The sequence below is a fragment of the Mangifera indica genome, chromosome 1, assembly GCF_011075055.1.
Source record: "Mangifera indica cultivar Alphonso chromosome 1, CATAS_Mindica_2.1, whole genome shotgun sequence".
Taxonomy (NCBI): Eukaryota; Viridiplantae; Streptophyta; class Magnoliopsida; order Sapindales; family Anacardiaceae; genus Mangifera; species Mangifera indica.
In genome coordinates this window covers 28,046,995-28,068,042 of record NC_058137.1, presented here as the reverse complement: position 1 = coordinate 28,068,042, position 21,048 = coordinate 28,046,995, and the positions used below count along the sequence as shown (strand labels likewise).

The 21,048-nt window shown below is 32.1% G+C and overlaps 3 protein-coding genes and 1 long non-coding RNA gene across 5 annotated transcripts; 2 read left to right on the top strand and 2 right to left on the bottom strand.

The window, feature by feature from the left end:
* Window positions 1–2,180: 2,180 nt before the first annotated feature.
* LOC123195905 (receptor like protein 22-like) lies at window positions 2,181–4,380 on the bottom strand. Its single transcript, XM_044609805.1, has 3 exons — window positions 4,257–4,380; window positions 2,972–3,427; window positions 2,181–2,794 (listed from the first exon to the last, which is right to left on the bottom strand). The coding sequence occupies exons 1-3, from the start codon at window positions 4,378–4,380 to the stop codon at window positions 2,181–2,183; spliced, it is 1,194 nt and encodes a 397-aa protein (XP_044465740.1).
* A 1,498-nt stretch (window positions 4,381–5,878) lies between these two features.
* LOC123195816 (receptor-like protein 9DC3) lies at window positions 5,879–6,957 on the bottom strand. Its single transcript, XM_044609699.1, has 2 exons — window positions 6,519–6,957; window positions 5,879–6,408 (listed from the first exon to the last, which is right to left on the bottom strand). Exons 1-2 carry the CDS (start codon window positions 6,955–6,957, stop codon window positions 5,879–5,881), a joined length of 969 nt encoding a protein of 322 aa, XP_044465634.1.
* A 6,060-nt stretch (window positions 6,958–13,017) lies between these two features.
* Window positions 13,018–13,973, top strand: LOC123194141 (lateral signaling target protein 2 homolog). 2 transcript variants are annotated; one of them, XR_006497235.1, is made up of 2 exons: window positions 13,018–13,639; window positions 13,737–13,973. XR_006497235.1 is itself a non-coding variant. In XM_044607309.1 (2 exons), exons 1-2 carry the CDS (start codon window positions 13,187–13,189, stop codon window positions 13,756–13,758), a joined length of 444 nt encoding a protein of 147 aa, XP_044463244.1. In that variant the 5' UTR covers window positions 13,023–13,186; the 3' UTR covers window positions 13,759–13,973. The 2 variants fall into 2 exon arrangements, 1 of the variants encoding a protein (XP_044463244.1); XM_044607309.1 differs by having other exon boundaries at window positions 13,023–13,608.
* A 5,613-nt stretch (window positions 13,974–19,586) lies between these two features.
* On the top strand, window positions 19,587–20,615 carry LOC123193717. Its single transcript, XR_006497124.1, has 2 exons — window positions 19,587–20,143; window positions 20,240–20,615. It is a non-coding gene; the product is annotated as an uncharacterized LOC123193717 (long non-coding RNA).
* Window positions 20,616–21,048: the final 433 nt, after the last annotated feature.

The following is a 21,048-nucleotide window of genomic DNA, read 5'->3' as shown; positions in this document are numbered from 1 at the left end:
ACTTGAATAATTTAATTATAAGTCTTCCTCTTCTAACTTGTAGAAAAAGCTGACAAACTTAAGGTTTACGTTGGTAGGGTCATGCAGTGAGGAATGGGCTAACATCACTTGAATAATTTAATTATAAGTCTTTCTCTTCTAACTTGTAGAAAAAGCTGACAAACTTAAGGTTTACGTTGGTAGGGTCATGCAGTGAGGAATGGGGGAACATCACTTGAATAATTTAATTATAAGTCTTTCTCTTCTAACTTGTAGAAAAAGCTGACAAACTTAAAGTTTACGTTGGTAGGGTCATGCAGTGAGGAATGGGCTAACATCACTTGAATAATTTAATTATAAGTATTTCTCTTCTAACTTGTAGAAAAAGCTGACAAACTTAAGGTTTACGTTAGTAGGGTCATGCAGTGAGGAATGGGCTAACATCACTTGAATAATTTAATTATAAGTCTTTCTCTTCTAACTTGGAGAAAAAGCTGTGAGTTAGGCTGATTTCAGGATGATGACCTGTGAGACTCAACGTGTGAACATGATATCAATTTTCTGGTCAGCATGTCGATTTTCTTTTGCAAAGACAAACTTAAACGTGTCTTGACTGCTATTAATTAATATAGTTTGTTTATGGGTTCGTGCAGTGAAAAATGGACAATAAGACTCCTTCGATGATTTAATTTAGCACAAAGTCCTAGTCTATTAATTGAAAACAACCATGTGTATATCTCCAATCTTACCTTCTTAGTGACATACAATTTTAATATATTATATAGTATATGTTTTATATTTATATTTATATTAATCTTATTTAAACAGAATCCAGTTATAATCAAGGTTTTTATATATATAGAGAAAATTAAATTACTCATAAATCAATTTTATAATTATAAATTAGAAAAAGAAATTAATATATAAAGATCGATTCAAGAAACATGGACAGGTTAAATAACTTAAGAGCTATTAAGTTATTAAGACGTATTTTAGATTGTAAAACAAAAAAACAAAATGAAACATATTATAAATTTTCTAGTCAGGCAAGAAGAAATATCTAATATAAACCACCTAAAATAATAACCCTTCTTGAGATTTTAATATTTTAAACATAATATCATTGATTATGAATTACTATTAGGATTTTAAATTTTTTATTCAGGATCTAATATACTATAACTTTCCAACCGAAGCCATTTTTGGATTCTGTACCGTCTTCTAATTTGAACGGTTGTTGTAGTGTTCAATTTTTTTTTCCCACTTAATAATTATGTGAAATACAAATGATTCATTTTATACTCTTTAATTGCTTCTCCCTACAATGTATGAAACAGGGACTTCTGTTACACGAGAAGGAGATTATGCTTTGATTTACTTATGCAAGATGAGGATCCTAAATTACATGTGGTAGCGTCTTATGCTCTCTCCGAGCAGATACTGCTATCCCATGCATCCAAACTCTTTGAAATCTGAAAAAATGAACATAAAAGGAAAATGTAAGATTTTGACAAAAGAGTAACCACAACCCAACAATAGAATTGAACTTATTTATTTCTTCTTCCCCTGTATCTTCTATTCAACCTTCTCAGTATTATTGCTTGCACTCGTTCAACCATTCTTACAAACCATTGTGGTTTCCTAGTTGTAAATATAACATATCCCATAGAAATGCCTAATACAAGACCACATCCATAACCGATCAATCTGATTGTCCAATTGAGCCAGCTCGAATCATTATCTTCATCTTGGAAGATTGATGGTATAGGTGACTATGCATCATTTTTTGCAGCTAATGGCGGTCCACATTGCCCAGGGTTTTCAATATAGGAGTCATTTTGAAATATGTTAAATTATTTTCCTCGTGGAATAGATCTATTGAGTTGGTTGTATGAGAGATTCAACAATAAAAGAAATAATTGACTTATCAACTAAATAGACATATCTCTTGAAAGTTTGTTGAAAAAAAGGTCTAATGACTCAAGAATAATCAAATTTTCAAGGGATGAAAGAATACAATCTGATAGATTATTGTGAAAAAAATTGACAAGATGAAGCACTTGAAGTTTTCCAATCATTTCAGGAATCTTACCATGAAAGTTATTTTTTGAAAAACCAATGGTTGTGAAAATAAAATTACCTTTCTCTAGTTCAATCTTATGACCTTTCAATGTTACTACAACAGAATCTTGATAATAACCTTAACCCATATATTGCAACTTTCTCTCAGCTTCACTAACATCCTTCATCGCTTGAAGATTTTTGAAATACCAAGCTGGCAATGGACCACCAAATTTGTTGTTTGAAATGTCAAATATTTTCAACTTAGGAAAACAATGCTTCGTCTCTAAGCAATCCGATATAGAACTGTAAAATTTATTTGAATGAAGTATAAGAACTTGCAATTCAGGATGACTTTGTAGCCAATATGGGAAGGGATCAATTACCTTATTGTGGTCGATATCTAGAACTTCAAGCATCATACAATTGACCAAGGATCGTGGGATTGGCCCTTCCAATTCATTCTTGTTGAAGTTGAAAGTCTTCAATGGGTTGTGCTTTGCAAAGCTTCTTGGAATGGTGCCACTGAATTTATTTTTCCTTAAATCCAACACATGAAGATTGCTAAAGTTTCCCATGCATTTTGGAATGTTGCCATTGAAGCTATTATTAGAAAGATCTAGAATTGTTATGGTACTCAAATTGCAGATCAAAGGTGGTATCTCCCCAATCAATTTGTTGTTTGACAATAATAAGACTATCGAAGAAGGTGGTGGAATTGGGAGTGATCGTTGGAACTTGTTTGAAAAAAGGTCTACAACATCAAGATTCTTCCACGAAAGTTGTTTTTTGCAGGTCAAATAGTTGTGCAAAAGATTTAGATAGGGCAAAATTTCCCTTCCAATGTCTCATATCCAATTAGATATTTGACCACTGATTTTATTTTCAGAGAGATCTAATCATTTTAATTAACTTAAACCTTTTAAGATACCTAGAAATTCACTCAAATTACAACCAGATAACATCAAAGTCCAAACTTGTGAAAATGATAAGTTGACCTTGAATGCATTGTTAATTGATAGATTATTATGAGAAAGATCAAGCAAAACAAGGTCTTTTAGCTTTGAGAATAAGTGAAGCACAACAGTTCCACTAAAATTGTTTAAAGAAAGTGAGAGAGAAGCCAAATTCAGCTGTTCAAAGACTGAACTTGAAATAGAGTCATTCAGTTTATTATTATCCAATGCAATGTCTACCAAAGATTTACTTTGAAATTGATTAATATGGCCAATTAATTCGTTATCACTAACTTCCAAACCTTCCAAAAATTGTTGATCAAATATCCAAGATGGTGTAGTAGCATTGAGATTGTTGAGAGCTAAACCAGTATAAGCTAAATTTTGAAGGGCATTGACATAAGATGGAGTTGGCCCAATGAGTTGATTACCTGCAAGTATAAATGAGAAAGTTGTGCTAATTAAAAAAAAAAAAGGAATGGAAATTGACCACTAAAATTATTGAATGAAAGATCTAAAAAACAGAGGTAGACAAAATTTGAAAGGATTGATGGCATCTGACTACTGAATTTGTTATATTGGAGGCTCAAATAACTAAGTTACGTAAGGTTTTCAAGTTATGTGTAACTAATTCCACTAGAGTGCAATTCTCTATATGCAATTCCCTCAAGGACAAGAGATTGCTGATCGAATTTGGCAATAGTTCTGACAAGCCTATGTTAGAGGCATCCAGAGACTTGACTGTGCTACTCCAATTAACTTTGGAATAATTAACTATCAAGTTAAAGTTATCTATTAACGTAAGGATCTACAGATTTGGTGAGCGAAAGACGCTAGTTGGGAAGTTCCCTTGCAATTTACAATAACAAAGACTTTGAAGTAAGACATAAAGATAGATTTGTTCAATGAACTACGTACAATGGTAGATATGTCTACATTGATGAAAACAAGGTTTTTCAACACAGTCAAATTTTGAACTAGCCATTTAAATACAAGTCTCTGAATTCTTATTAAAATCCTCTAAATCTTTGAGTAGACATAAATAGTTGTTAAGGGATAATAATAAGTGCATGAAATATCTAGTGAAACTAAATTAAATAAATGAGAGATTTCAAATAAAATAACACAACGAAATTTTGAGGTGAAGAGATTAAGATGTATTAAGTTGATCAATCAACCAAAAGTAGAGACTTTTGAGAGAGATTGAGATCATTGAAAGCTAGATTGAGTTTTACAATTAAGAAAGGAAAAAGAGTCTACCATTGGAAGAATTGTTCCTGTAAAGCCCACTATAACTAAGGTCAAGGCCAATTACATCACTAGTCTCAATATCACATAAGATCCCATCCAATGAGCAACAATCAGTGTCTTCTTTCCAAGACATCAGTTTTGAAGCTAATTCCTCCCATTTGAAAGAAGTGTTTTTGAAGGAAAACAGTTGTTTGAATTGGAGTAAAGCAAAACCTGTGTTACAAAGACAAATTATTTCAGAAGTTTGAGAATGAAAGAGCAAAAATAGGTAGAATAGAAGTTGATATGGCCATGTTAGACAACCCATCTTTGGCTATGATAATGTCACCATAACAGATGAAGATTTATAATAGGAAATAACAATGGTGGGTTACAATATGATATGGCCATGTCAAGTAATTAAAATGTGCAACACATTGGCCATCATTATTAGCATTTTGGTTTCCATACATAAAATGTTGAGATCTCTTAGCCACTGTGAAAATATTTTACATTTATTTGACGTTATGCTCTTTCCACTTAATCTTGTCTCATGCAGCGGATTACAGTACGAATTTTGGGTAGTGAGTCAGTTATAAAACCAAGTCTTATATAGTCATATACTAGTGAGAACCATTCCATTAGAGTCTTGGTCATGCACTGCCTAATGGAGAAGAAGCTGGAAATCACTGTATTGCTGCTGGAAGTCACATTTTTAGTTATAATCTCTCCAGTATGTAGGTCTTATATTAGCATTTTCATCTTTTCCTGTAATAATGACATTTTCGCCTTTTTCTTGATTTTGTTCTAGAATGTAACAAAATTTAAAAATAACGCATCGTTTGAGTGAGAAATAATCGTTCTCCCTAATGCTTGAGCACTGCCTTGAAGAAAATGTCAATTCTTAATGAGATTTTAGAATCAGCTGATAAATCTCCATCCCCATTATAATGAAAATAAAATTAAATGATTTTTTAATGCGGTTTAGCCCAACAATCAGAAAAGTAAGTCCGTGATATGTTGTTAATTAATTTCAGAAAGACTTTGTAGCCGGTATGGGAAGATATTAATTACCCTGTTGTTGTCGATATGTAGTATCTGAAGCATCAAAGAACTGTCATTTGCAAAGCTTCCTGGAATGGCGCCACAGAGTTAAAAAACTGCTGGAGATGAATCTTCCATTAAGTTTTACTAGGAATCGAAAAATGGATTAACGTGTTGGATTTGAACGATGAATAGAAAAGAAATAATATTTTTAATAACTCGGATACAATCTATTTAATTATTTGTGTAGTTGGTGTTAAGGTGAAAAAAAACAGTTCTTTAAAATACTGCTGAAGCTATATCTAAATTGTCATGTGATATTGTGAAAATAACCTTCCATATTAACTGATGTAATTTCTGTAGTGTAGAAATACAGGGCAACATTCATGAGGCAGAGTGTGCAAGTTCATGATACCAGACCTTCAACATTTATGAAACTGACATTCAACAAAATAAGATATTGAAGCATACATTGTAGCTGCTAATTATAACTACAAATATTATTTTCAGAAATGCTATGATAAGACTGCCTAAGGACTCTAAAATTCCTTCACTAGTTCAAAGCAATACTTGGCCTGTAGAACATGAAACCACCATTCTCTTCTTCCTCAACGTCTCGCACTCATCCTCCTCCTCTTTCTACGGTCTTCTCCTTCAACTATCCTTACAAGCAACTGAGGCTTTCCTGTTGAAAATACAAGATATCCCATGAACAGTCCAATCACCATTCCAAATGCATAGCCTATCAACACCACTTTCCAACCGAATCCATTTGTAGACTCTGCATTATCTTCTATTTCTGACTGCGGTTGTGGTGGTCCATCACTTTTGCATTCTTTTGACAAAGGGAATCCACACAATCCCAAGTTTCCGGTGTATGACGTACTTGGGAATGTATCGAAATGCGGTGCCCGTGGAATGGGCCCTGTGAGTTGGTTCTGAGACAAGTCTAGCACTTGAAGAAAGTCTAAATTTGCCAACTGCCATGGAATTTTTCCACCAAGCTTGTTGAAAGAGAGGTCTAAAGACTCTAGAGCTTTCAAATTTCCAAGTGATGATGGGATGTAACCGGTTAAATTGTTCGAAGAAAGATTCAGGTGTATAAGTGAATGAAGCTCTCCAATTACTTCTGGAATCTCTTCACAGAAGTTATTATTTGAAAATCAATGGCAGTGAAAGCAACGAATATTCTCATAAATCCAAACAGATGCCCTTTCATTGTTACTGTAATGGAATCTTGATAATAACTTTCACCAATATATTGTAACTTCGTCCCAACTTCACCAACATCCTTCATGGCTTGAAGATTTTTGAAATACGAGGCTGGCAATGGACCACCAAATTTGTTCTTTGAGAGGTCAAGTACTTTCAACTTTGGAAAACAATGATTCATTTCTGAGCAACCTCGTACAGAACCATAAAATCTATTTGAATGAAGTACAAGAACTTGCAATTCAGGGAGACTTTGTAGCCAATATGGGAAGGTATCAATTACCTTGTTGTTGCCAATATCTAGAACTTCAAGCATCGTACAATTGACCAAAGATCGTGGGATTGGCCCTTCCAATTCATTCTCATTCAAGTTGAGGGTCCTCAATAGACTGCCTTTTGCAAAGCTTCCTGGAATTGTGCCACTGAGTTTATTTTTCCTCAAATCCAACACATGAAGATGGCTAAAGTTTCCCATGCATATTGGAATGTTGCCACTGAAGCTATTGTTAGAAAGATCTAGAATTTCCAGGACACTCTTATTGCAAATCAAATCTGGTATCTCTCCTGACAATTTGTTGTTTGACAAAAATAAGACTGTCAAGGAAGACGGTGGAATTGGAAGTGATCCTCGGAGCTTGTTTGAATTAAGGTCTAGAATGTCAAGATTCTTCTATGGAAGCTGCTCTAGGCTGGTTAGGTAGTTGTTGGAAAGATTTAGACTGGACAAAGTATCCTTTCCGATCTCCCACATCCAATTAGGTATTTGACCACTGATTTTATTCTGAGAGAGATCTAAATACCTTAATTGATTAAAACTTCTTAGTATATCTGAGAATTCACTCAAATTGCAACCAGATAACATCAAATAGCTAAGTTGTGAAAAGGGTGAATTGGCTTTGAATGTAGTGTTAATTGATATACTATTATAAGAAAGATCAAGCAAAACAAGGTTTTTAAGCTTTGAAAATAAGTGAAGCTCTACAATTCCACTAAAATTGTTTGAAGAAAGTGTGAGAATGGTTAAATTCACTTGTTCAGATATTGAAGTTGAAATAGAGCCAGTTAGTCCATTACCATCCAACCTAAGGTATTGTAAAGATTTACTTTGAAATTGATCAATATGACCCGTTAATTGGTTTTCACTAAGGTCTAGGCTTTCCAATAATGGTAGAGTGAATAACCAAGATGGTATAGTGTCATTCAAGTTGTTGCTATATAAACGAATATCAACTAACTTTTGAAAGGCATTGTCATGAGAAGGAATGGGACCAGTGAGTTGATTACTTGACAAGTATAAACTAGAAAGTTGTGTTAAGTTGACAAAAAATTCTGGAAATTGACCAATAAAATTATTGAATGATAGATCTAAAAAACAAAGTTGGACCAGATTTGAAAGGAATGATGGTATTTGACCACTGAATTTGTTATACCTGAGACTCAAATAACTAAGTTGTGTAAGGTTTCCAAATGATGTGGGAATTGATCCCATTAGAGCGCAATTCTCGAGATACAATTCCCTCAAGGACAAGAGGTTGCCAATTGAATTAGGTAATTGTTCTAAAAAGCTTATGTCAATGACATGTAAAGACTTGAGTGGGCTACTCCAATTAACTTTGGGAAAATTACCTATCAAGTTGAAGTTGCCTCCTAACTTGAGGATCTGCAGATTTGGCAGGAGAAAAATATGAGTTGGGAAATTCCCTTTTAATCTGCAATAACAAAGATTTAGAGAAGTCAAAGATGAAGATAGATTCCTCAAGGAATTTGGTACAATTGTAGATATGTCTACATTGATGAGAGCAAGGTCTTTTAACATGGTCAGGTTCTGAACTAATCTTTTAAAAACAAGTCTTTCAATTCTCAATGGATTATTGTTAATCTCTGAGTAGAGATAATAATCGCTTGAGTAAAGATAATAATTGCCTGAGATATCTAGTGAAACTAAATTAGACAAATGAGCGATTTCAGATGGAATAAAACCACTAAACTTTGAGGCAGAAAGATTAAGATGTGTCAAGCTAATCAATTGACCAAAATCAAGGGAAATTTGAGAATGATTGAAATCATTAAAAGCTAAATTGAGTTTTTGCAATTGAGGAAGAGAAAAAAGGCTACTGGTGAAAGGAATGTTTCCGTAAAGCCAACTACAACTAAGGTCGAGGCCAATCACATGGCCCGTCACCCTATCACATGTGACTCCATCCCAAGAGCAGCAATCATCATTCTCTTTCCAAGACATCATTTTTGGATAAGAAGGAACCTCATTATATATGCATTCTTCAGAAGAAGTGTTTTGGAAGGAAAAAAGTTGCTTGAATTGGAGTAAAGCAAAACTATCGTGATAAGAACAGAGTGTTGCAGATGTTTGTGAATGGAAGAACAAAAAGTGGAGAAAGAGAAGTTGATAAGACCATGTTAGAGAACCCATGTTTTCTCTATGATGAACTCACAAGAACAGATACGGGACTATAAATAGGAAAGAACAATGGCAGTTCCTATAATAGACTGTATGAATTTTGGCTAGTGAGTCGGTGTCATTCAGTAGTGAGAACCACTCCATTAAAGTCTTGGTCAAGCAGTATTCTCCTTTCTCACACTGGTTGTTAAATTTGTGAACTAGAGAAAGAAGCTGGAAATCATTGCATTGCTCAAATTCCCTTCCTGCTCGCAAATTCACATTGGTAACCGACCATCGTAGCCACAAAGTTCTTCATTCTACTAGTCAACTTACATACCAGGATTGAACTCAATAATGTATGTCGGCATCATGCATAAATTTTTTTTCAACTTTGGGGACTCAAGTCCCAACCATTGGAAAGGCACAAACCACACCACCAGACCAAAACTTGCCAATACACATGGTATGTGTGTCACCTGGTCAAATTACATTTTATATAAATGGAGACAAGATTATTTTTACATATTATTTTAATATTTATTTAAATAGTAATCTAATCTGACTGCGGGTTGACCCAAACCAACCCTTTCACTGTATCATTGCTCATTTTGGGTCTAAAAATATTGGTCACAACTGCTATAGCAAGAGAGAAACCAAGGCTCATTGGATTGCACATTTTTTAACATAATGATTTATTAAAGATTCATGTATAAGAAGCAGAAGACTTAAATAGGACTAGCAATTTCAGCAAGGGCATTTTATGGAGCAGAACAAAACATCCAGAGATCCATTCTGAGCTTGTCACCACAGCCCAAAAATTGTTGGATAACATGGACAGAAACAACAAAGGCAAAAGCTTGAGGCGTAATTATGAATTATTAAGGGGAATTTTCTGGGAGAAGGAATTGTGAAATAAAAAAAACGTAAAATATGTGTAAGCCTAACCCAGCAGAAGAGAATATAAAGCTGACAATTTTTAATAAGATCTATTAATTTAATATAATAAAATATAATATAAAAAATATCAGATCAAGACTAAGCTTTTTTATATAAAATTTATTTTTGGTCGGTTTGATATAACTCAAAATTAAATCAGATAATGTTACGATTCACATAAAAGTAATCCGATACAACTTAAATCAATTCGAATGTTTTAGAAAAATATTATTTTAATAAAATTTATTATAGATAAATTATAGAAATATTAGAAAACAATATCAATAACAATTAAAATCTTTATAAATTATATATAATTATATGTTTATATAAATATAATTATTTATATTATTGTTTTTTAATTTAAATATTTTATTTTATTATTAAGTATTAAGAATTTGATTTAGTTAATCAAACTATAAACGTGTTTTAAAAGTTTTACTCATATTATAATTATATGTTGTATCTTTATAATAAAATTTTCAAATTTTTACAGATTGCATATAGACGTATCTTTGTATAATTATAAATGTTTGTATTATTTTTATTTAAATATTTTATTTTTTTAAGTAGTAAAAATTTGATTTGCTCAATTAGTTTATTGACGTGTTTAAATGTCTTAGCATATAAATTTTTCAATCATTTGTCAATAAAACAAAATATTATATTATGCATTTTACTAATAGTAAGTTGGAGTAATTTTGTAAAGAAATTAAAACGATAAAAATATTTTAAAAGATAAAAATAATAGATAATTTCGGGTCAATTTGGATTGAGTCAGATCAATTCGAATATTAAAGAGTTAGATTAAAATTTAAAAATTTCTTTATGATTCTAATTTAGATCAAGTTAGAATTAAATATTTTTAATATGAAACTTAAACCGATACAATATGACGCAACTATCAAGTCAAGCAATAAAGAAGATGTATGTTGGCAGCCAGGATAGGAAAACTGAAAAGCCCTGATGAGATTCGAATTCATGACTTTTCTCTTAAGAGGTAACAGAATTAAGAGGCCAATGCCATTTGGGGTTGCTAATGTAGAATATTAAATAAAAAACTGCTACTGGAGGTACCCACAAAGTTCAATGACAAAGAAAGTCTGGAATTGGAAAACAAAAATGCCACTCATTTGATTCAAACTCACGACTATTCACATAAGAAACGACTGCATCAACCACTATGTTACGGAGGCTCACGTATGAACTGTCAATAATTTATAAATTATTTTGAGTTTCCATAGATTAGCTATCTCAGCCACAAAACTTTTAAATGTTGAGCGGCTTGCTTTGCTGTCTAATTTGTGGGAAATGTTACGCACCTGATATCAACCGTTGGATCACATCCTCCGCCATATGTGATGGGATGATTAAATGCCTTGAGATGTGGTAACGTTAATGGGGTACCATAGCACATCTTGAGACGCAATCTGTCTCAAGGTATGAATTATAAACATTTACATTAAAACTCTATTTACACATTTTTAAATATACAAATTTTAATAGATAAAAACATTGTTTTAAATGTAAAGTAGATTAATCAATTTAACCAAGAACTAAACTTGGATATGAGCTAATCCAAACTCGAATATAGATAACTTGAGTTTAACTTAATCGGATAATAGATGACTCGAGCTCATCGAATAGAACTTGAGTCCCAACAATCATAAAAGCTTAAGCCACACTACTAAGCCAATTCTCGCCAATACAGATGGTATTTCTGCACCATCAATTCAAATTAAATTTAGATTAAATATAATTTAGATTTTACTAATTAGACTAATAACTAGGTTGAAGACAAGCCAAATTAAATTCAAACATATGTTGACTTAAGTTTAACTCAAATAGATAATAAACTTCTCGAGCTCATCGAATCGAACTCAAAACCCAACAATTGGAAAAGCATGAGCCACACCACCTAACAACGTTTGCCAATACACATGATATGTGTATCATCAAGCCAAATTAGACTTGGATTAAATATAAATTAGATTTTATATTTAATAATTAAATATATAAAATATATAAATTAGGTTGAAGACATTTTTATTTTCTCTAAAAATCATTCAACTGATTCAATGGCTCATTAAAATTACTTTGTAAAATACTCTGTAATTGCAGCGATTACTAACTTTTTATTGGATACTTAGACATCATATATATATATTGAAGTCCAAGAACAACAGGCTAAAATGTAACAATTCTAACTCTTCCACAGGGGTTTCACCTCAATCGTTCTCTCACATAGAACCCGCTGAGTCAAACATCAACATATGAAAAGGAAAAAGGAAACTGATGAGTAAATTACAAGTGTTTATCTAGGGTGTTGCCTTGATGGAATACGATTTCAATTTGATAGGTTAATTCATTTTTTTATTTGCCTATGAAAAATTAAATATCACTTTTTCCAAACTACGTGCAGTTATCTTTCTGTCCAAGTGATAACATCACATCCATAAGTCATAAACACATATTTTGCTTAGTCATTATTTTCGTTTTCGTCTTTGTCTTTTATCCAAAGACAAACTTAAAGTTTTCAAACTTTACATATACATAACTTCCAAATTTGACTTTGTCTCCTAGCTTGTAGAAAAAGCCGCGAGTTAGGCTAATCTCAGGATGATGGCCTGTGAGACTCACCGAGTGAACATGATATCGATTTTATTTGCAAAGACAAACTTAACGTGTCTTGACTGCAATCAATGTAGTTTGTTCATAGGTTCGTGCGGAATAAAATGGGCAAGAAAACTCCTTGTATAATTTAATTAGCACAAAGTTCTGGTCTATTAATTGAAAACAACTATGTGTATATCTCCAATCTTACCTTCTTAGTGACATTCTATAGATTAATAAATTAATATAAATAATTCTAAGTTATGATTTATTTGTATATGATCTTCCTTTTATCAATAAGCAAGATTTTTTATTTGTAATTAATTGTTTTGGATACAATTTCTTGCTTTTAATTTTCCAAATTTGAAAAATTCTTCTTGTTATGTTGAAATGTTAAATTTTGAAAAATTATCATGTTATTTATTTCTCTAGGGATTTGAATTAGTTAATGAAATTCAAATTGAATTTAGTCAAATTGCTTTTTTTTTTATGAAATTCTTATCTGGTCATATTTGGAAAGGTGCGATCAAAAAATCTAGGGTAGTCCCTTTTTTTTTTTTTAATTTAGAAAACTGAAATAATTTTTTATTAGTGGGAATCTTGTGGCATGGTTGAAATCTTTGATTGCTTGAATGGGGAAACTTAAACAAGAAGGTTGCAATTTGATTGAGGGATTTAATGTATGGACTGACGTCTACTTACTACCAACCTCCAACACAGCCTTCGCTGTATCAGAAAGCAGAACCTCAATCTTTCCATGGCTCACACCTCCAAGTCTTCCAATTCCTCCACCACCAAGCCCACCACCAGCAAAATAGACCATGGGCAAAAACACAAGGAAGTTGTAACTCATCACACCTACTACAAGTCTTCCAACTCCTCCACCACTAAGCCCACCACCAAGCCCACCACCAACAAAATAGACCATGGTCAAAAACACAAGGAAGTTGTAACTCACCATAAAAAACACAAGGAAGTTGTAACTCACCACCACCATCATCATCAGCCTCATCACCACCATCATCATCAGCCTCATCACCATCAACAAAATCTTAAACTAGCCGCGGCCACCAGCACCTCCACCACCACCGAGGTCACCATCGAGTACGGAAAAGGAATGAAAGTCGAAGTGACAAAGAAAGAAACAGTTTCCAAAGTTGTGAAATTTGCTTATACCAAGTAATTCCTTGCAAGTTCCCAGTCTATAAAGGTATCCAATTTTTTTTCATTTTTCTTATACATGATTAGAAATTTTCTGTTTCATATTTCTTTAGCTGACTGAAAGAAAATTTTGTTTTCATATGCAGAAGTTTGCTGCTGCAGATGTGAAGATATCCATACTGGGTTCATCAGAACTTGAATATGTCAGAAGAATTATGCCTAATTTTTTTCTTTTTTTGGTTGCATTACTTGGTTACAAAGTAATATCTTTATTACAATAGTGGTTCCAATCGATGTTTTTACTTTTTAGTCTTGTGTTGGTTGAATATCGGTCCATTGTCGTTTATATTATGGCTGAATCAATTTGATCTGTCGGTTAAACCTCATCTGTTTCAATTTCTGGCCAATCCGATCTGAATCGGATTTGACATTGTCTTCGGTCAGGCCGATCCGATTCAGGTTTTAAAAAGGGTGGTTCAATTTCCTGGTATACCAAATGAAAATTTGCCAAATACAAAGGAAAACAGGTTTCTAATCAATATTCAATGGCAGTACCATGAAATCTTATCTTATCTTTTTCAATGATTCCATGGCAGTGCAGATTGTATTTTTGATATTTTTAATTAATAACCCATTTGTTTAATCTACTAAATAATTAATTAATTAATCCTAGAAAATTAACACGATAATTAATGATCAATAAATTTCTGGTCAGCATATTGTTTACAAATAAAAACCACGGTGTGTAATCTATTAATCTATTGTAACGTTTTATATTTATATTAATTTTATTTAAACAGAATACTGTTATAATTAACGTTTATATATATACTATATGATAATTTAATTATATGTATAACTTGGATACAATCTATTTAATTATTCCAATTTAATTGAAATAAGAATAGGTTTCATATCCACGTAAGATATAAAGGAAGTTCAATCACTTCTATATTATTTATTCCAATTTAAAGGAATATAACTAAGATGGTATAGTGTCATTCAAGTTGTTCCTATATAAACGAATATCAACTAACTTTTGAAGGGCATTGATGTGAGAAGAAATGGGACCAGTGAGTTGATTACTTGACAAGTATAAACTAGAAAGTTGTGTTAAGTTGACAAAAAATTCTGAAAATTGATCAATAAAATTATTGAATGACAGATCTAAAAAACAAAGTTGGACCAGATTTGAAAGGAATGATGGTATTTGACCATTGAATTTGTTATACCTGAGACTCAAATAACTAAGTTGTGTAAGGTTTTCAAATGATGCAGGAATTGATCCCATCTAGTGTAATTCTCGAGATACAATTCCATCAAGGACAAGAGGTTGCCTGTTGAATTAGGTAATTGTTTCGAAAAGCTAATGTCAGTGACATCCAAAGATTTGAGTGAACTACTCCAATTAACTTTGGGAAAACTACCTGTCAAGTTGAAGTTACCTCTTAACTTAAGAATTTGCAGATTTGGTAGGTGAAAGATTTGAGTTGGAAAATTCCCTTGCAATATAGATTAACAAAGACTTAGAGAAGTCAAAGATGAAGATAGATTCATCAATGAATTAGGTATGACGGTAAACATGTCTACATGGTTGAGAGCAAGGGTTTTCCACACGATCAGATTTTGAACTAGCCTTTCAAAAACAAATCTTTCAATACTCACTGGAGGATTCCCATAGTAGTAATGATAAATAATTGGGTAGACATCAAATACACTTGAGATATCTAATGAAACCAAATTAGACAAATGTGAGATTTCAAATGGAATAGAACCATTAAAGTTTGAGATAGAGAGATTAAGATGTGTCAAACTGATCAATTGACCAAAATTAAAGAAAATTTGAAAGTAATTGAAATTATTGAAAGCTAAATTGAGTTTTTACAATTGAGGAAGGAAAAAGACACTACTATTAAAAAGGATGTTTCCGTAAAGCCAGCTATAACTAAGGTCGAGATCAATCACATGACCTGTCACCTTATCACATGTGACTCCATCCCAAGAGCAGCAATCATTATCCTCTTTCCAAGACATCATTTTTGGATAAGAAAGAACCTTTTTATATATACATTCTTCAGAAGAAGTGTTTTGGAAGGAAAATAGTTGCTTGAATTGGAGTAAAGCAAAACTGTCGTGATGAGAACAGAGTGTTGCAGATGTATATGAGTGGAAGAACAAAAAGTGGAGGAAGAGAAGTTGATAAGACCATGTTAGAGAACCCATGTTTTCTCTATGATGAAATCACAAGAACAGATATGGGATTATAAATAGGAAACAAAAATGGTAGGTCCTATAACAGACTGTATGAATTTTGGTTAGTGAGTCAGTGTCATTCAGTAGTGAGAACCACTCCAATAAAGTCTTGGTCATGCAGTAAAGTATTCTCCTTTCTCACACTGATTGTTAAATTTGTGAACTAGAGAAAGAAGCTGGAAATCACTGCATTGCTCAAATTCCCTTTCCCGCTCGCAAATTCACATTGGTAACCGACCGTCGTAGCCACAAAGTTCTTCATTCTTCTAGTCAACTTACATGCCAGGATTGAACTCAATAATGTATGTCGGCATCAAGCATAAATTTTTTGGCAACTTTTGGGACTCAGGTCCCAACCATTGGAAAGACACAATCCACACCACCAGACCAAAACTTGCCAATACACATGGTATGTGTGTCACCTGGTCAAATTATATTTTATATAAATGGAGACAAGATTATTTTTACATATTATTTTAATATTTATTTAAATAGTAATCTGATCTGACTGCGGGTTGACCCAAACCAACCCTTTCACTGTATCATTGCTCAGTTTGGGTCTAAAAATATTGGTCACTACTGCTATAACAAGAGAGAAACCAAGACTCATTCCATTGCACATTTTTTAACATAATGATTTATTAAAGATTCATGTATAAGAAGCAAAAGACTTAAATAGGACTTGCAATTTCAGCAAGGGCATTTTATGGAGCAGAACAAAACATCCAGAGATCCATTCTTAGCTTGTCACCACAGCCCAAAAATTGTTGGATAACATGGACAGAAACAACAAAGGCAACAGCTTGAGGCGTAATTATGAATTATTAAGGGGAATTTTCTGGGAGCAGGAATTGTGAAATAAAAAAAAGTAAAATATGTGTAAGCCTAACTCAGCAGAAGAGAATATAAGACTGACAATTTTTAATATGATCCATTAATTTAATATAACAAAATACAATCTGAAAAATATCAGATTAAGATTAAGTTTTTTTACATAAAATTCATTTTGGGTCAACTTAATAGAACTCAAAATTAAATCAGGTAGTGTTAAGGTTCATATTAAAATAATCCGACACGACTTAAATCAATTTGAATGTTTTAGAAAGATGTTACTTTAATAAAATTTATTAGGGATAAATTATAGAGATATTGGAAAACAATATCAATAACAATTAAAATTTTTATGAATGGTATATAATTATATGTTTATATAAATATAATTATTTATATTATTGTTTTTTAATTTAAATATTTTATTTTATTATTAAGTAGTAAGAATTTGATTTAGTTAATCAAGCTATAAACGTGTTTTAAAGGTTTTACTCATATTATGATTATATGTTGTATCTTTATAATAAAAATTTAAAATTTTTGCAGATTGCATATAGATGTATTTTTGTATAATTATAATTGCTTGTATTATTTTTATTTAAATATTTTATTTTTTAAGTAGTAAAAATTTGATTCAATCAGTTAGTTTATTGACGTGTTTAAAAGTCTTAGCATATAAATTTTTCAATCATTTGTAAATAACACAAAATACTATATTGTGTGTTTTACTAATAGTAAGTTGGGGTAATTTTGTAAAGAAATTAAAACAATAAAAACATTTTGGAGGGTAAAAATAATAGATAATTTCGGATCAATTTGGATTGAGTCAGATCAATTCGGATTGAGTCAGATCAGTTCGAATATTAAAGAATTTGATTAAAATTAAAAAATTTCGCTACGATTTTAATTTAGATTAAGTTAGAATTAAATATTTCTAATACAAAACTTAAACCGATACAATATAAATATGGTATGATGGCACAAACTATCAAGTCTATCAATAAAGAAGATGTATGTTGGCACCAAAAAGCCAGGATAGAAAAAACTGGGAAGCCCTGATGAGATTCGAACTCATGACTTTTCTCTTAAGAGGTGACAAAATAAACAGGTCTGTTACAGAGGCCAATGCCCAGTGGTGCATCTAATATTACATGAAAAACTGCTTTTGGAGGTAACATCGCCCATAAGCCGGCCATCATATCATACCCACAAAATTCAATGACAAAGAAAATAATGATATAATATATATATATATATATATATATATATATATATATATATATATATATATATATATATATATATATATATCCCGAACTACGTGCAGTTATCTTTTCGTCCAATTGGTAATTGTCACATCCATAAATCATAAGCACAACTTTTGCTTAGTCATTCTCTGCGTCTTCGTCTTCTCTTTGTACCCAAAGACAAACTTAAAGTTTTCAAACTCTACATATGCATAGCTTCCAAATTTGACTTCTAATTTGTTGGTAGGGTCTTGCACTGGAAAATAGGCTAATATCCCTTCAATAATTTAATTATAAGTCTTAGTCTATGAAGTAGTATTCATTATTCTGGTCAGCATGTCATTTTCTTCGGTAAAATGTCTTGGTCTACTAATTAGAAAACAACGATTTCTATAGTAACTCCAATCTCACGTTGTTGTTTTTTATATCTCTAAGGTATAGTTTATGTTATACCATATTTTCTTATTCACAAAATACCTTTCCGATATGTTTTCAATTAAGCATATTAAACCGGGTTTGCCGGTATTTCAGCTAAGCCCAAAATTTTCTGAGTTCAGGCTTCGAGCTTATCAGTTTGGGTTTCATTTTTCCGTTTAGACTCACTTAATTAAAATTTCTGTGTCTTTAGGTCTGTTTCGGCTTACCCTCTGCACCATAAAAACTTTACAAACACTCCCCTGCAATCCCTTTTTCTAGGGGTAACCATCACGTCCATAAGCCAGACGTAACACGTCTTCTGCTTCAGTCTTCGTCTTCTTATGCCAAGACAAACTTAATGTTTATATATATATATATATATAAATTTTGGCTTATAATTCGTTGGTAGGGTCATGCTGTGACGAATGGGCTAACATCACTTGAATAGTTTAAGTCTTTGTCTTATATATATTGAAAATTACGGCTTATAATTTGTTGGTAGGGTCATGCTGTGACGAATGGGCTAACATCACTTGAATAGTTTAAGTTTTTGTCTTCTAGCTTGTATAAAAAACTGCGAGTTAGGCTGATCTCAGGATGATGACCTGTGAGACTCACCGAGAACATGATATCGATTTTATTTGGCAAAGACAAACTTAACGTGTCTTAACTACTATTAATATAGTTTGTTCTTAGGTTCGTGCGGATAAAAATGGGCAAGAAGACTCCTTGTGTAATTTAATTAGCACAAAGTCCTGGTCTATCAATTGAAAACAACTATGTGTATATCTCCAATCTAACCTTCTTACTGACATTCTATAGATTAATAAATTAATATAAATAATACTAAGTTATGATTTATTTGTATATGATCTTCCTTTTATCAATAACCAAGATTTTTTATTTGTAATTAATTGTTTTGGATACAATTTCTTGCTTTTAATTTTCCAACTTTGAAATATTCTTGTTGTTATGTTGAAATGTTAAATTTTGAAAAATTATCATGTTATTTATTTCTCTAGGGATTTGAATTAGTTAATGCAATTCAAATTGAATTTAGTCAAATTGCTTTTTTTTTTTTTTTGTGAAATTCTTATCTGGTCATATTTGGAAAGGTGAGATAAAAAAATCTAGGGTAGTCCAAATTTTTTTTTTTTTAAATTTAGAAAACTGAAATAATTTTTGATTGGTGGGAAACTTGTGGCATGGTTGAAATCTTTGATTCCTTGAATAGGGAAATTTAAACAAGAAGGTTGCAATTTGATTGGAGGGATTTACTGCATGGACTGATGTCTACTTATACCAACGTTCAACACAGCCTTCTCTGCATCGGAAAGCAGAAGCTCAATCTTTCCATGGCTCACACCTCTAAGTCTTCCAACTCCTGCACCACCAAGCCCGCCACCAACAAAATAGACCATGGTCAAAAACACAAGGAAGTTGTAACTCACCCTCATCACCACCCTCATCATCACCCTCATCACCAGCCTCATCATCAGCCTCATCACCAGCCTCATCACCAGCCTCATCACCACCATACCGAGGCCACCAACGAGTTGGGAAAAGGAGTAAAAGTCCAAGTGACAAACATAGAAACCATCGAGTTGGGAAATGGAGGAAAAGTCCAAGTGACAAACAAAGAAACCATCGAGTTGGGAAAAGGAGAAAAAGTCCAAGTGACAAACAAAGAAACCATCGAGTTGGGAAAAGGAGAAAAAGTCCAAGTGACAAACAAAGAAACAGTTTTCAAAGGTGGGAAATCTGCTTATACCAAGTAATTCCTTGCAAGTTTCCAGTTTATAAAGGTATCCATTTTTTTTCATTTTTCTTATACATGATTAGAAATTTTCTGTTTCATATTTCTTTAGCTGACTGAAAGAAAATTTTGTTTTCATATGCAGAAGTTTGCTGCTGCAGATGTGAAGATATCCATACTGGGTTAATCAGAACTTGAATATGTCAGAAGAATTATGCCTAATTTTTTCTTTTTTCGGTTGCATTACTTGGTTGACAAAGTAATATCTTTATTATAATAGTGGTTCCAATCGATGTTTTTACTTTTTAGTCTTGTCTTGTGTTGGTTGAATGTCGGTCCAATAGTCGTTTATATTATGGCTGAATCAGTTTGATCTGCCAGTTAAACCTCATCTGTTTCAATTTCTGGCCAATCCGATCTGAATCGGATTTGACATTGTCTTCGGTCAGGCCGATCCGATTCAGGTTTTTTAACAAGAGTGGTTCAATTTCCTGGTATATCAAATGAAAATTTGCGCAATACACCCTTTATCTGTAACTTTCTCAGTAAAATGAAAATCAGGTTTCTAATCAAAATTCAATGGCAGCACCATGAAATCTCATCTTATCTTTTTCAATGATTCCATGGCAGTGCAGACTGTATTTTTGCACAAGCTCGGATATTTTAATTAATAACCCATTTTATTAATCTACTAAATATTTAATTAATTAATCTTAGAAAATTAACACGATAATGATCAATAAATTTCTGGTCAGCATATTGTTTACAAATAAAAACAACGATATGTGATCTATTAATCTATAGTATATGTTTTATATTTATAATTAACGTTTATATATATACTATATGATAATTTAATTATATGTATAACTTGGATACAAACTATTTAATTATTCCAATTTAATTGAAATAAGGGTAGGTTCCATATCAACGTAAGATATAAAGGAGTTTCAA

Bases quoted from the DNA above. Each gene is read 5' to 3' on its own strand.
- LOC123195905 (XM_044609805.1), bottom strand. From the start codon at position 4,380: ATGTCTTGGAAAGAAGACACTGATTGTTGCTCATTGGATGGGATCTTA. The intron at 3,428-4,256 runs GTAGACTCTTTT...TTATACTTGCAG, and splicing joins CAGGAACAATTCTTCCAATG to GTAATCAACTCATTGGGCCA. The intron at 2,795-2,971 runs GTATCTTAAAAG...TTGATGTTGTAG, and splicing joins TAATTTGAGTGAATTTCTAG to ACCTTTTTTCAAACAAGTTC.
- LOC123195816 (XM_044609699.1), bottom strand. From the start codon at position 6,957: ATGGGAAACTTTAGCCATCTTCATGTGTTGGATTTGAGGAAAAATAAA. The intron at 6,409-6,518 runs GTTATTATCAAG...ACTTCTGTGAAG, and splicing joins GTTACAATATATTGGTGAAA to AGATTCCAGAAGTAATTGGA.
- LOC123194141 (XM_044607309.1), top strand. From the start codon at position 13,187: ATGGCTCACACCTCCAAGTCTTCCAATTCCTCCACCACCAAGCCCACC. The intron at 13,609-13,736 runs GTAATTCCTTGC...TTTCATATGCAG, and splicing joins GTGAAATTTGCTTATACCAA to AAGTTTGCTGCTGCAGATGT.